General features: G+C 46.2%; 1 protein-coding gene across 3 annotated transcripts in view; it reads right to left on the reverse strand.

Moving 5' to 3' along the window:
* LOC133510556 (uncharacterized) overlaps positions 1–16368 on the reverse strand; it is a 17876-nt gene continuing 1508 nt past the window's right edge. The window contains exons 2-11 of one of the 3 annotated variants that reach the window (XM_061838599.1): positions 16141–16275; positions 15006–16009; positions 11749–11812; positions 9256–9411; positions 8008–9173; positions 5866–6013; positions 4349–4565; positions 3175–3287; positions 1692–1882; positions 1–1611 (exon numbers count right to left, since the gene is read on the reverse strand). In XM_061838599.1, the coding sequence (XP_061694583.1) occupies positions 1418–1611; positions 1692–1882; positions 3175–3287; positions 4349–4565; positions 5866–6013; positions 8008–9173; positions 9256–9411; positions 11749–11812; positions 15006–15774 (3018 nt within the window). In that variant the 5' untranslated portion in view covers positions 15775–16009; positions 16141–16275 and the 3' untranslated portion in view covers positions 1–1417. Of the gene's footprint in view, positions 1612–1691; positions 1883–3174; positions 3288–4348; positions 4566–5865; positions 6014–8007; positions 9174–9255; positions 9412–11748; positions 11813–15005; positions 16069–16140; positions 16331–16368 lie in introns of those variants that run through there. The other 2 variants (XM_061838597.1, XM_061838600.1) reach the window with 2 other exon arrangements.

Genomic DNA, 16368 nt, shown 5'->3' on the forward strand with positions numbered 1-16368 from the left:
TATCAGCAAAGATGTTTTATTAAATAATTGACATATATGGATAAACGTGTAACTAGCAGCACTCAAATCTAATGACATGGTCTAAATACCCCAAAAAAAAAAAATACTGAAATGATTAAAAACATTACAATTAGGTAGTGGGGGGCCATATTAGGCGATTCCTAATCCATTGCAGTGTTTCGGGGGGGGCTTCGAGTTGAGTTGATGAAATGGAACAGAATGTGTCGTCTCTCCCATTTTTCATGTTTATTAACACAAAAACGTTTGTAATGTAATGTTTCCAACCCTCACCTATGGGCATGAGCTGTGGGCCGTGACCGAAAGAATAAGATCCCGGATACAGGCGGCCGAAATGGGTTTCCTCCGCAGGGTGTCCGGGCTCTCCCTTAGAGATAGGGTGAGAAGCTCGGTCATCCGGGAGGGGCTCAGTATCGAGCTGCTACTCCGCATTGAGAGCCTGATGAGGTGGCTGGGGCATCTGCTCGCTTGGAGAGACTATGTCTCTCGGCTGGCTTGCGAACGTCTCGGGATCCCTCCGGAAGAGCTGGAAGAAGTGGTTGGGGAAAGGGAAGTCTGGGTATCCCTGCTGAAGCTACTTCCCCTGTGACCCGACCCAGAAAAGCGGTAATGGATGGATGGATGTTTGTAATATCTCAGCATTATCATTTCTGACATAATTTGAAATGTGACAGATTTTCCCAAGAATCATGGCAGTTGGCCCATGATTTTCCTCCGTGGGCCACATAAAATCATGTGGCGGGCCACATCTGGCCCCCGGGCATCCAGTTTGACACCACCGCCTCCCGTTTCTACACTGTAGAAATTCGCGGGTTCGATTTCACCCGTGTGCAGTTGTGCGTGCGCTCACGCCGGCGTGGGTTTTCTCTGGGTACTTTCCACTCGCATTCCAAAACTGTGACTGGTAGGTTCATTAAAGTCTTTTCACTTCTTCCCCCTTTTGCCAGTCCTTAAACGGTCTAGCATCTGGTGACATTTGAAACAATAGATAACTATAAATAAAAGTGTGGCAGCGTGCTCGCGCTTGCTAAAGAGGCGGCCAACACATGCTGTTTGCATTGCTGTTTATGATTGATTTGCAGTTCATAGTTTAGTCGGCTCTTATTTAGGGGGAAAAAGAGGAACCCCCTATTAGAGTATAATTATCATGATAAGAGTACAAAAATATAAGTGCTGGACTTGAATATTTATATTGTGTTGTCCATCCTGTACAGTGAATCCCTGCTATTCGGCCAATTGAATATTTGTATTGTATTGTCCATCCTGTACAGTGAATCCCTGCTATTCGGCCAAGCCCTGCGCCACACCAAAAAGCCCTACTTTTGTCAAAATGAAGCTCCTCAACACATTTCAACATTCAGTCCATTTTGGCCAGTCGTTGTCCCCCCCCAAGCCCCGTTCAGCGCGGGCTGCGCCGGGCCGGCATGATCCGAAGGGATGCGACGCTTTCCCGGGTCATGAGCCGGGTCACCTGGTCCAGACTGAGCCCCGCCACCACTTCTCTGTTCACCTGCAGAATCTCATCGCCCACGCCCAGGAGGCCCACGTAGGGAACTTCACCGGTTCCGTCGCCCACTTTCTCTACGTAAACACCTGGAAGAGCAAATTCACGACAGATTGGATGAGAGCATTCGGGCGGAAGCATAATTTAAATGTCCGGGTCCACGGTGTACCTGTGTCCGGTCTGCCTTTTCCCCGTGAGATGACAAAACCGAAGGGACCGTTGGGTGGTCTGATGAGCTCCAGGAGAAGAGACCCATCAGGGAAAGCCTGAGAGACCCTCCCCGCCGGTCGAACCACTCTGGAGGGGAGGATGTCTTCAACACTCAGGGTCCGATGGAGCTCCAGTCGGGGGCTGTCTGGGCTGCGGTACAACAGGTATTTCTATTGTTTCAGTCCACGTTATTATTAATGTTAACATATATCACAGCTGACTATGGGCGAGAAGCAAGGTACACTCTGGACTGGTCAGCGGCCAATCACAGGGCACTATTGTTGCTGGCTGGCGGAAACCACATACACTATGTATCGTCAATATCATATTTTTCCAAAACTCACTACTTTTGGTCTGTACCCAAGTTGTGTGTTATTTTACACATTGCTAACCAATTTAAAGTGTTGTTTCGACTCTTTTGAATCATCGACAGTCTGAGAAATGTTGTCAAGCTCCGCCCCTTTGCGTCACCCTGTGGAAGCTGTGGTGCACTATGTCGCCTCAAGACTGTCTGGATTTGTTTTAGACGATAATGAGAGAAAATCATTCAATTAAATACATTTAATTCTTAAAAATTAGAGAGGAGACTCAATTTTTAAAAAATTATCAAATTGATTAATCGCATTTTAATTGTATCACAATATTTTTCTTAAAAAGCAACTTGGTTTATTTAAATATATTTTAGTTGGATGACTCATGCAGATAATTGACAGGGACAGGGATATTGTTGACAGGAAAAATGCATGTAATTTCATTCCAGTATAAAAATATTACAAAAAGTAATATAGAATACCCCGAGCCAAAATTAAACAGACCTAAAGTTCAAGTCTAAATTCATTTATTCAGCCTTTAAATGCACAGAGGATCAGCTGGTACAGCATTGGCCTCACAGTTCTGAGGACCTGGGTTTCGATCCGCCCCCACCTGTGTGGAGTTTGCATGTTTTCCCTGGCCCGCGTGGTTTTTCTCCGGGCACTCCAGTTTCCTCCCACATCCCCAAAACATGCAACATTAATTGGACACTCTAAATTGCCCATAAGTGTGATCATGAGTGCGACTGTTTGTCTCTATGTGCCCTGCGATTGCCTCCTGCCCCGTTCACAGCTGGGATTTGCTCCAGCACTACCCCTGACCCTCGTGAGCATAAGCAGCAAAAGAAGATGGGTGGATGGATGGATGGATGGATGGATGGATGGATGGATGGCCTTTAAATGGTTTATGTTTGGCAGCTAAAAAATTGCACCACATGTTGAGGGTTGAAGTGCTTCAGTGGTATGAAAACGCCTTTTTGTACAAAAACCACACTTGTCAAGGCTTTTACCGGGTATTTTCTTTCCCTGGCATTTTAATCAATGACACTGTCATAAATCAGTATTTTTGTGGGGAATAATAACAATTTTTGACTTTTGATTTTGACTACTATCGAGTATTTTGATACTCACCTCGGCGCTAGGCCGTAAGGTATCTGCACCTCACCCAGGATGGTAGTGCGCTCCGTTCTCCTCTCTAAACTCTGCACAGAGGAGGCTTTACGCAGTTGGGCCAGCGGCAGCGCCTCGTGGCGAAAAGACACACAGTAGTACAGTGTTAGTTCGACACCAGATTGTGCAGATGTACTTTTAATGTTTTTGGACAGTTAGTGAGTGTGATGACACAACACTCCTACACTATTACACAAAGCTAAATCTCACCCAAACCCAAATTCTATTTAGTAAAGTTAATTCTGAAATGTGGCTTTAAATACATGATACACATTTGAAGTGCTGGAAATGTGCATACCCTATGTACTACTTAACTGTAGTGAAATAGTGTTAAACTATTTTAACCATCACAGTTTTGCTATTTTTTTTTCTGGGAGGGGGTGGATATAGCTAAAAAAAAGTGCCTAGGAACAGTTTGGATTCTGGCATGAGTCCCCCCCTCCCCCGCCCTATCAGAACTTGAGTGCCTTCGTTTGCATCAGTGGTTATTTGGCGCAACTGCGATATGCCGAGTTATGCCTCCAGCCCGAAATGCATCTTCCCTTGGGCTAAGCTACTGGCGTGGCCGCTTTAGAGGGCCTAGTTGTTCACCACCAGTTTGTGTACGTTGCTCAGATAAAGGCCAAAGAGCAAGAAGAGGGAGGAACAATTCCGACCTGACAACCAATGTGTGTGGACTGGACCTGAAAACTGGCATGGCCGCCTTAGAGTGCCTCATTGTTGACCGTGAGTGCACGCACCTCGCGGAAAGAAAGCGGAAGAACAAAGCGGTAGGAAAATCAGACGTGACAGTGAGTGTGTGGAGAAAGGCCCTGCGCGATTGTTGGTGCTTTACAGTGCCTCATTGCACTGATAACCTGGTGGGATATATCCCAGCCACCAAAGATTTTAAGCGGATGTTATCATGGCTCCAACCTGTGTGCATCAGAATGAATGATGATTCAAATTTTGCAGGGTTGTTAAAAATACTATTCTCTGCAGTGTGTAAAATTTAGAGCACATTTATTTGCACTTTACAGGGACTTCAATACCTTCCTGATATATATCCTGATACTTTTTTTAGAGACCAGTTTTGCAGCGCAGACAGTAGTGTAGCAGGTACAGTGGAACTAAACATAGCACCCGTGTTGCTCACTGTATGCAGGGTCTGCAGCGAGGGCGTCCTCTGTATGCGGATGGCGGGATGCAGTCGGTGCGTGGGGCTCGGGGACGCGGTGTTGGACCTGCTGGCGGGAAGGCTGAGCTGTTCCATGCTACTGGAGCGGCCTCCCTTCACCAGTCTGCCGACGCTGTTCAGGCCGATGGAGGAAAAGAAGCGACGCAAGAAAAGCTTCGGCCGGCCGTCCGGCTTCCTGCAAAAGTGCGGGTATAAATTATCCATCCATTTTCTTTGCCGCTTATCCTCATGTGGGTCACGGGGAGTGGTGGAGCCTATCCCAGCTGTCAAGGAGCAGGAGGCGGGGTACACCCTGAACTCGTTGCCATCCAATCGCAGGGAACATTGAGACAAACAGCCGCACTCATAATCACACCTAGGGGCAATTTAGAGTGTCCAATTAATATAGCATGTTTTTGGAGTGTGGGAAGAAACCGGAGTGCCCGGAGAAAACCCACACAGGCACGGGGAGAACATGCAAACTCCACACAGGTGGGGCCGGGATCGAACCCGGGACCTCAGAACTGTGAGGCCAACGCTTTACCCGCTGATCAACCATGCTGGTGGTATAAATTGTGTCATACCAAAAAAAATAAATGAATGAATAAATCCCTTCAATGTGGTACAATTTCAGAGTTCAAATGAAAATGACTCTATAAAATATACCTTCAGTCAAGTTAATTTTTAGTTTTATTTTTTTATAGTTAATTTTATTTGTGACAACACAAGATTGCAAAACTCATTTGTTTTTTACCGTTTTTTTTGTGCCGGGTCTAATATAAAGTACAGCTTTGGCGCCATCTTGTGGACTCTTGGAATTAAGGCACTATGTTTGAATGAAGGGAGGAGCTTCATTTAGTCAGATCATAACCTTGTCTAAACGGAAAAGGAGTGCTTTGGCGCCATCTTTTGGTCTATATATGTATAGGCATTTGCAAACTATTATCGGAGTATATCCGTTCGGGATTTTCACAATTCCCAGCAAGGCTCACACCTTAATTATAGATTTGTTAATAGTATCACAGTAACGTACGGCCATGATCACAGTGCATTAAGTACTTTGGTTTCTCGTTTACAGTTCAGTTCACATTTGTTCAAGTGAGGGAACAAAATATAAAACAATTTTTTGTAAACAGGAAGAGATGTACTGACATTTATAGTGCCGCTAAATATTTTGCTTTTAGACAACAACTTGTCCTTTTTTGAAGAACCAGTAACAGTATTATAAGATAAATGAATTCACACACGGATTGTGTTCAACTTCGGAGGTTCCCTTTGCGCCTTGCTTCATTAATTCTGCAAGTGCATTTTATTTCCAGAAGAGGGCAGGCTTTCTTTGACTACATCAACTGCATCCTGTTGACGGAGTAGCTTCGGTATGTTGTGATACATAACCGGTAAGTTAAATGTTTGTACTGCATGTGCATGTTTGTTTCCAGAACGGGAAGGCGGGTCGTGTGTAAGCGATGACGACAGGTGTCGGCGTGTCGGCCCACCTGGACCCATCTGAGCTGTCCTCCCATCCCGCCTCAGCTTTCAGATGCTCGGCTCTCAACAGCTCAGCTCTAAGATCCTCAGCCCGAGACAAGGCCAGTGTCCGGATGGCGGGGTGGAACTCTGACCCGGAACCGGTGTCTGCACTCGCTAGTGAAAGAATAGGAAGCTGAGGTTAAGCTTGAAAAACTTAAAAGCCATTCAATAGATTTGCGGTTGGGACACATTTTTTTTCTTTTTTTTTTTTTCAGAAAAGGTAGTCTTAAGTTGTTTAGAAAAGATAGCAGTGTATGTATTTGCTGAACTGTGACTCACATATTTAGTAGTACTGCATATGATGTTCCTCAGAACATCTTTACAGCTGTGTTTGGAAACTGAAAAGTGTTATTCCAGCTCAGAATCATTACGCAAACCCCAAGTTCATAATATTATTTTCTCAACGTGAGATAAAAGCCAAACCTTTGTTGTAAATGTTTAATTGATTCTTAGGAAAACCACAACAATGTCTACAGATTGAAAAATGCAATTATGACCTCCCTGGCATTGTAACAGGAGGATCTTCAGATCCAGCGATAAGAGTGAGGAAGCGTGGGCTTGTTTTGCCTGTCGAGTCCTGTACTCAAAAATGTTCTTGTTATTCTTTGCGAGGGATCTACACTGGATTTGTAGTCCGGCAGGGACGTGCGCAGTGTCAATGTGCCGCAATGTCAGAGCAAGCAGTTCATTGATTTCTAATGGTATCAAACACAGGATGTCCCAGGAAGTTTTTTTTCCCCACTACATAAGTACACCAGTACAGACCATGATGTTCCCAGATGATATTATGATTTGCAGTGAAACCAGGGAGGAGGCGGAGGAATGATCAGAAAGGTGGAAGTACGCACTGGAAAGGAGAGGAATGAAGATCAGCCGAAGTAAAACAGAATAAATGTGCATGAATGTGTGTGTGTGGGGGTGGGAGGGGGGGGGTTGTGAAGCTCCAGGGAGAAGAGATAGCGAAGGTGGACGACTTCAAATACTTGGGGTCAACAATACAGAGCAATGGAGAGTGTGGTCAGGAAGTGAAGAAACGGGTCCAAGCGGGATGGAACAGTTGGGGGAAGGTGTCTGGTGTTCTATGTGAAAGAAGAGTTTCCGCTAGGATGAAGGGCAACGTTTATAAAACAGTGATGAGGCCGGCCATGATGTATGGATTAGAGACGGACGGTGGCTTTGAAGAAACAACCGGAAGCAGAAATGAAGATGTTGAGGTTCTCGCTTGGTGTAAACAGGTTGGATAGGATTAGAAATGAGACTTCGATGGTTTGGACATGTTCAGAGGCGAGAGAGTGAGTATATTGGTTGGAGGGTGCTGAGAATGGAATTGCCAGGCAAAAGAGCGAGAGGAAGACCCAAGAAAAGGTTGATGGATGTTGTGAGCGATGACGTGAGGATAGTGGGTGTTAGAGCGGAAGATGCACGATAGGCTTAGATGGAAAAAGATGACACGCTGTGGCGACCCCTAACGGGACAAGCCGAAAGAAGTACACCATACAATGCTCACTGGTGCTCTGTTAGAGCCTGACCAGTTATTCAGTTTCCATGACATCCCACAAATATAAGATTAAGCGACATATACACTGGTGAATTAATGTCCTTCAAGAATAAGTGTAATTATACGTTGCTTTCCAAAAATTAAACCTGAGTGAAGGGACAAATGACTGAATGGCAAAGGAGATTTGAGCCATTCCTTTCATTCTTTATTACGCGGTTACTTGCCAATGGAGGAACCAACAGCTGTTAGAAACCTGCAGTTGTTTGTTTACGTTGAATCTTTCACGTGTGCTCGCTATAATTGTGACATTACAATTTCAGTCTCCCGGCAACCTCATTCTTGTCAGAAAGTCTCCGCAGTCTGACATCCACCTCAACAGGCCACTGGGGGAACAGCAGGCGGCCACCATAGCGATTGTCAAAGTTTGATCTACGACGCCGAGGAGGCACAGCAGGAGTTTCTTTTTAAAGACTCCTGCTGAAATTGAACCCAAAAGCCAAATATCCCTTGCTTTTTGTGCGTGCTGTATGTTCCCAGTTCTTCCCAAGGTGTTAAAAGCCAAAGTTCTTAACTGTGTGATCCATGTAATTCTGCATTCATGTGCGCTCACCCGTTCCATCTAGACTGGCATCCCAGACATCAGCAGCTGGCATGTCTGGGTTGAGTCGGGCAGGGGAGTACCTCAGCGTGGAGGGCCTGATGCATGCCGCTGGGTTGTTTGTCGCTGTAGCTCCTTGCGCAACAGACGCCGGCGGCTCCCTTCTCGCCTCTGGACAATCGAAGGCCAGATTTTGAGGCCCGCCGTCACCTGCTTGGCTGGACGCAATCTGGAACTGCACGGTCGACTGAGCCACGGCAGACCGGTTCCTGGAACTTGACTTGAGAGCAGACTTGATAGGCAGGGTGGGCGCTTCCCTCACCCCACCGGGGGCACCCAGCAAACGTGGCTCTAGCATCACGGGGCTGTCTGGTGCGAAGGAAACTGCCCTGCTCAAGTTCACTCTGTTCCTGGGGTTGGAGTTTCGCCTCTGAGCCCAGGATGGACCGTAAGGACCATTTCCAGACTCCAGTCGACTCTCGCCTTTCCGACTCCTTCTCCTGAGCTTCCCAAACCCCGATGTTTTCCAACCTGTGCGGCTTTCTTTATTCTCCCCCAAAACGAAGGCTCCCGCAAATGTAACCGTCAGAGGAGCTTTTGGACGGGTGCTGACTTCTGGTTTAGTCGGAGGCACCCAACAAGGAACCGTTCTGCCCCTCGTGTCCTCTTGGTTTCCAATTGGTTGTGACTCGATGATCTGTTGATCTGCTAGTGAGGAGACCGGCTGAGGTTCCCTCACAACAGAACCGCATGCCTCGCATTTCTTCACCAGAACGATAATCTCTCTGATCACTGTCGTGATTTCAGCATTGACACCCATGTCTGGCTTCAGTAGAGGAGCCATCGAGACACTCCTGTGACTCTTCCTCTCTGAACCACTACTGCTGGAATCCGTATTGCTGTCCTTGTTTTTAGATTTGGGCACAGCAGGTCGTCCACGCTGTCGCACCCTATCCAAGTACCGAGACTCTGCTTCTCTCTCCGATTCATCCTCAAAGCGTACCCGAGTAGGTGAGCAACCGTACCGTCTGGATCGACCGGCCTGATCCTCAGGGGATGTGTCTCCTTGATCGGGAACAAGGAGGGGACCAGCTGCACTTTGAGCTACGTGATCCTCTTTAGCTTTAACAGCTTTCTGGACCGGTACTGGGTTGTGAGCCTCGACTTCCTGCTTCTTACTGCAATAATAGACCAGTGACATGCATGATCAAAAACGTGAATACAGTTCTAGTTTCAGTTTCTAGGATACAGTCGACTTACGCAGAGGATCTGTGATCAGAATGTGAGCGTCTGCTGGGGCGGTCGCCTTTAACATGGTTGGAGCGAGCCTTGAGCCGGGCTCGCTCCAGGAGACGCTTGGCTTGCTCGTGTCTTGGGCTCAGAGGGAGTTCATCATCATTGATTACCAAGAGCGATCTAGACATCGACATTGATAGACACGAGATATGAGATATTGGTTAGGAAAAAAAAACTACAAGTGAATGTATGGCCTTGTTTCCACCGAGTTATATGCTTGTTCCAGCGAGGGGGCTGTGCAGTTGGTGCATTTGCATTTTGGCGCGACACACGGTATCCAACCACATCAAATTTCGTAGATTGACTTAGTGAAGCGTGATTTAAGCTTCCAGAAGCTCTCTTATGCAATACCATAGATAGGTCGGGGAGTGGCACTGGCGTAAAGCAGCAAAGCGACACGTCATTTATCCATTCCTCCTCCTCGTGGCCCACAGCTAAGCTGCTCTGCATTGTGCTTCATCGTCTGTACTCGTCTTTATCCCCTGGCCCAGCGATAAAGATAGCATGATACACTCACCACGTGGATTATCCTTGTCATGGACCCACTGGGATTCATTCGGCAATGTGTATGAAGGGCAGAACATACTGTTTTTCACTAGATTAAAGTTTGCCGCGGCAATGTTTTCATCCCAACACTGACAAACATGGGATGGCAAGCAGCCCGTTTCGGTCAACCATCTGTTCCAGTCTACAGACTCTAATCACCATTACGATAATACCCTCACCAATAATGATAATGGTGGCAAAAAATGTCACCTTTTCTGGAAATGAAGAGGGAGATTAATGACTCAAGTAGTCGGATAAGCCTCATTCCGAAATGCGGCCTTTCTGAAGCTGATATTCACCTTGAGTTTGTCCGATCTAATTTCAGACAAATAACTTTCAACGTTCCACCCTGCGAGTCATGATGTAACGAGTGGGTGGCGATGTTTACAAGAGCAGAGGTGCCAAAAGTACTCAGTCTCAACATAAGTAGTTAATTTTATGGATAACAGGTGGCAGGGAGGGAGTTCCAAAGTAGGTTGTGAGCACAGAACTGAGAACAGAAGAGGGAAGCGAAGACAAGTTGCGATATGCAGAAGGTCGGACAGATTATAAATTGCCAGGATTGTTGTTTAAAATAAATTTGAATTCAGTTGTCATTTGGAGCCTATGCAGTTGCTGTAAGACAGGGGTGATATGGCAAAAGGAGGGTGCTTCGATAATCAGACCGGCTGGAGTTTACAGGGGGATTTTGGAGGAAGACAAAAGAATTACAGTAGTCCATGCTGGGATGTGATGAGGCCGTAGACGAGAATAGCAGTAGGGTTGGGGGGTCGAGGGAGAGACAGAGACGATTGATATTGCAAAGGTAAAACTACGATGAGCGGGTAACGTTATTTATAAGTGAGTGAAATGAGAGAGACCTGTCGAAGATGACACCAGACTCCCGAAGAGAAGGTCAGACTGAGGAATTGTCAATTGCAAGGGGGAAACTGTCAACTTTGGGTTGGGTGGTTTTGGTCCTGATGTGGAGAAATTCAGTTGTATTTATATTGAGATTTGATTTCTGAAAGAGATGAGTTAAGGGAAGAGGAAGCAATTATCATTATCTTCCAGAAATGTAGAGAACGGAGCACTGAAGTCACTGCGGAGGGATCGGATTTCAGAGATTTGTGCGGAATAAACATAGAGCGGTCTGAGGGATTCGGTAGATGTGAAAGCGGTGAAAGGGTTTACGTGAGATAACATTGGCCAAGAATCTATTGACAAAGATGGAAAAAAAAGACCAGACTTTGTCGTTGACGGAAGCCGGACTGAAAGGGCTCGGAGAGACCCATAAGGGTCCCCCCCAGGAATTCCCGCCAGAATTGTGCCAACATAAGGCAAGTTTGAAACAGGTCCAAAGTTATTCAGATTGGTGGGAGTTTTGTCACCCCCATACGTGCAATAGCTGCAATCGGAATAAAGGAGGTCAGGAAGGAAAAGGCTGTTCTCAGAGGAAGCTCCAGAGCTTGAACAGCGGATTTTACTTATTCTTCAGGGGGATGCCTATTTTGACAACGAATGAGTATAAAGACTGATCTATATTCAAATGTAGACAATAAAAATAAAGAGAATAAATATTCAAGTTCTGATGCCTAAAAAAAGTCTACTTGACTATAGGCACAACCCTGCTTCCCAGAATAGTTCATCCATGACAGCAAATGTCGAAAAAAATAATCAGAGAAATGTCACCGTCACTCACCGAGCATGTAGAAGGCATATTTAATATTAATATCAAGTATGAATCATACCCTGGGAAAAAAAGCAAACATCTGTCATCAGTGTTCTGGTTTTCCTTGGCACACATTATTGAGAACAAATCCGACCAACGCAATCTGAAGTGTGACGCGCCCGTTCTGAGAGGATATAAATACGCCGGCACGAGTCGTGCCGCACTTTCTATGCCACAAAACGAATCGACGCAACGCTCACCTCAAATAGGGCTCGAGCTCCTGAAGAATGATTGCGTCTTCTGAACCGCCATGGACACCCTCATCTGCCAGAGATGTAAAAACAGATCTGTACGTTGATTTGAGTTTTTAGTACTATATAGTGTACATTTTATGCCTGTGATCCCCAAAGTGTGGAACACAGGCTCCCTCTACTGTTACGTGAAAGAATTACTGGATTAAATGTTCAAACTGGGCCGACCGTAAAAGGACATCTTAAAGCACAGTTCAGTTGTATTTAACTTTAAATCCATGTGACCTTTAAGACTTTCTTTTCAGACATTTTTTTCGGTAAAGTCCTTGTACATTCTGCAGCTTGTAGCATTTTTTAAAAATTCCATATATTTAAACAAAATGTGGTGGCACGCAGGGATCAGCTGGTGAAGCGTTGGCTTCACAGTTCTGAGATCCTGGGTTTAATCCCGCCCCTGTCTATCTGGAGTTTGCATGTTCTCCCCGTGCCTGCGTTGGTTTCCTCCGGGCACTCCGGTTTCCTCCCACATCCCCAAAACATGCAACATTAATTGCACTCTAAATTGCCCCTAGGTGTGATTGTGAGTGTGGCTGTTTGTCTCCATGTGCCCTGCAATTGCCAGGCAATCATTTCAGGGTGCACTCCGCCTCCTGCCCGTTGACAGCTAGGATGTTCTCCAGCAGTCCCTGCAACCCTTGTGAGGATAAGTGACTAAGAAAATGGATGGATGGATTGTGACCGGTGCTTGTAAACCATGGTCAAGGTACTGAACCCTGCAAGTTTCAAACATGCATGTACCGAACCCTTAATGATTGCATCCATCCATTCATTTTCTTTGCCGCTTATCCTCATGAGGGACGCAGGAAGTGCTGGAGCCTATCCCAGCTGTCAATGGGCAGGAGGCGGGGTACACCCTGACTTCGTTGCCAGCCAATCGCAGCGCACATCGAGACAAATAGCCGCACTGACAATCACACTTAAGGGCAATTTAGTGTCTCATGCTTGATTGCAATGATTGCAAAATACATATTTTCAAAATTCAAAACATACTGTAGGCAGGGTATGTTTTAGTACTTCACAATATGAACCACGCATCTGTTGTATCCAAAATCAGTATTCAAAAAACAAAAGCAACAAAATATGGATTTTAAACAAAATCCAAATCAATGCGACTTTCGCTGTTGCCTTACAGACAAGCTCTGAAATGCGGCGCCACTGTCCTATCATTTTTGCAACAAAGTCTGTTCCTTTTTCTTTTTTACGGCATCCTCAGAAAGGATCGCTCGTAAAGATTTGCAGTAACAAACGGTTGGACTATCTCGAAGGGCTTTATGAGCAATACAAGACGTGTCTTGACCTTCGGCTGAACGACCGAGAATGACTGACTCATCGCGTTGCATTAGATCAAAACTGGGTTAAAAAAAAACTAAAATAAAACACTTGGTCAGACACTGTGCAATTACTTTTTTTTTGTATTTCAATTGAAGTTGTTTGTATTTTAGAGCGCTGCGATCCTTCATGCCACTTTTGTCGGGTATTTTAGTCCGGCAAATTCATTACTGTACTGTACTGTAAGCTGTGTAACGTTGCAATTTCATTGGCTGTCGCAAACTATCCGTCACAACGGTCTTATGACCGATCTGAGTTCACAACCAATCACATGGCTTTTGCTCTCATTCGATGCGCAATAAAAATACTACATACATATTATAAACAGGGATAAGGGGAGACAGAGCAACCTCCCCCCACGCGCCCCCACCTCACAGCTCCTGCTTGCTAATAATAGCAGCATCCACATCTCTCTCATCTGCACATCTGTTCAGCAGAAATGTGCCAGGTTGCATATTATTATTGCACTTTTATGCAACAGTACACGCCAGCCATGACTACTTCTGGGATCAATGCATCCATTTTCCACACCGCTTATCCTCACTAGAATCGCAGGCGTGCTGGAACCTATCTGGGAGACTTCACAAATTTTTTTTTTTTTACAATACAATTGTTATCCTGCCCATTTAGTCAGTGTATATTTAAATATTTGTTGTCGTTTTTTAAGTGTAAAAATATACAAAGAAAATAAAATTGGTTAAGACTGCAGAATCAAGTTTTTTTGTGCTTTATTTTTGGTTTTTGTTACCCTCATGGCTCATTTTAGCTACAGATTGCCTCAAAGGATGAACTCATTTTTCACATTTTGCTTTTTCTTTGGGCGGTACGGTGGCGCAGCTGGTAAAGCGTTAGCCTCACAGTTCTGAGGACCTGGGTTCAATCCCAGACCCACCTGTACGGAGTTTGCATGTTCTCCCCGTGCCTGTGTGGGTTTTCTTCAGGCACTCCAGTTTCCTCCCACATCCCAAAAAACACCAAAAATGAATTGGACACTCAATTGCCCCTAGGTGTGATTGTGAGTGTGGCGGTTTGTCTCTATGTGCCCCGCGATCGACTATCAATTGAGTGTACCCTGGCTTCTGCCCGATGATAGCTGGGATAGGCCAGCACTGTCCGCGACCCTTGTAAGGATAAGCAGCAAAGAAAATGGATGGATAGATGTTTTTAAAAGAGGTGAAGTGGGGGATTTCCACTGCCTAAAAGTGAAACCACAAGTGAAAGCAACAATGTCAAAACCACATCAGATTTGCATTTGATGCATCTTTTTTTTTCAAATGTATTTTACTTAGAAATGTACTTAGTGACTGTGAAATGACTTGAATGAAGATATTATTTTCTGAATGGTGCATACACAGTACTTTTACCTTCTGGATTCTAATGGAAGGGCATTTTAGTTGTTCTGCATGTCACTATATGGCTGGCATATATTCCATCCATCCATTTTCTTAGCCGCTTATCCTCACAAGGGTCGCAGGGACTGCTGGAGCCTATCCCAGCTGTCAACGGGCAGAGGGCGGGGTACACCCTGAACTGGTTGCCAGCCAATTGCAGGGCACATAGAGACAAACAGCCACACTCACAATCACACCTAGGGGCAATTTAGAGTGTCCAATTAATGTTGCATGTTTTTGGGATGTGGGAGGAAACCGGAGTGCCCGGAGAAAAACCCACGCAGGCATGGGGAGAACATGCAAACTCCACACAGGCGGGTCTGGGATTGAACCCAGGATCTCAGAACTGTGAGGCCAACACTCTCCATCTGAGCCACCATTTCACCCTGTCATATATTATTTGTCCATAATTGTTTTGCTTATTGAAGTGACAGCACAGTGGTTTTAAATCCCTGATTTGGACTTGCTCTCTCTTTCCAGACATACCTTCATAATCATCGGTGCCTGTTGCATCTCCATAATGAGCCTCGCTGCAGTTTTGCTGTCTTTCTTTCGGTTCGGTGTGGATGTCTCTTTGCCTCACTTTCTCCTTCACATCAGCAGAGTGGCCCCCACCTTGCAGAGATGCGCACACCCCGACTCGCCTACCCATCTCTGAGGCCGCCTCGGTGCCATCGCCTCCGAGGACTCCTGTTTTGTCCTCCCCTTGAGCGTAGTCCTTGCAGGGTAAAGCGACGGGGGCGTTATGGGGGTCCAGGCCGTTGAGAAGCAATGTCTCCGGCCGGGCCACCCTCCAGAACCCCTTTGGGGGCGCCCAGTGTCTAGACGTGAGGACGGGGGGAGGCGTTTGAGGGCTCGGGGGTGAGGTGGAGCAGGAGAGCACAGGTGGAGGAGGAGGTGTGACGGGGTTGGTTTTACTCCAATTAGAGTTATCCGCTAGAATGGCAGGAGAACAAGGAGGTGGGTTTTTTTTCTCTTCTCCGTCTTCCTGGAGCTGGACCGGTGCGTCCACCGGTGGGCTGTGGATCTCCAACCTGACTTGCACCTCCAACTCCTCCTTCTCTTCGTCACTGCTGCTCAGCGCAGCCGACTGACAGGAAGCGGCAACAATGTGACATTTCCCAGCGTGCTGCAGCCGGGAGGGGACGTCCGGGGGCTCCATGCCATCCAGTTTCCCCTCGCTTCCCGGAGAAGACGGCGGGAGAATCGGGCTGGATCCTGTTTGAAGTTCCCCCGCCACCTTCTCGTCCTCCATTGGCTGCTCATGAAAACTGAAGTCCCACTTGTGTGCCGCTGGGATCAAATTTTAAAAAAGAAAAAAGTAACCAAATGTCCACAAGTTCTTATGTGGTATGATAGGGGAAGAGATATGAAACATGGATTTGGTCACGTTGCTTCATCCATGCGCTGATTACTTTGAAGGATAATCCTTGAGAATGAGAATGAGCAAATGATGCGTGGAATTGAGCCCCTTCTCAACTAAGCAATCCCTAAAATAATAAAAAATGACAAAGGATGCTTTGGAAGGAAGTCATCATCATCATACAACCCTCAAAACCCTCAAAAATGTGGCAAAAGTACAACAGGAACATCGTGATGTCTTATCAAAGAAGAAAATTACCGTTGTATTCTGACAGAGTCACGCGAAAATCCCAGGTGGAAAAGTGGGCTGCGAAAACATTCTTCCAGTGTTTCTTCCACTTCCATGATGTGCGTTCACTCGCTGGATGCAACCGGCCGAACCAGGTCGGTCCCTCTGGCGTGATTGGTGCGGTAATCCCACGCACGGAAATTATCACAGCGGGATTACATCAGAACCCCCCCCCCACCCCACCCCCGAAATAATAAA

Source organism: Syngnathoides biaculeatus, chromosome 13 (assembly GCF_019802595.1).
Source record: "Syngnathoides biaculeatus isolate LvHL_M chromosome 13, ASM1980259v1, whole genome shotgun sequence".
Classification (NCBI taxonomy): domain Eukaryota; kingdom Metazoa; phylum Chordata; class Actinopteri; order Syngnathiformes; family Syngnathidae; genus Syngnathoides; species Syngnathoides biaculeatus.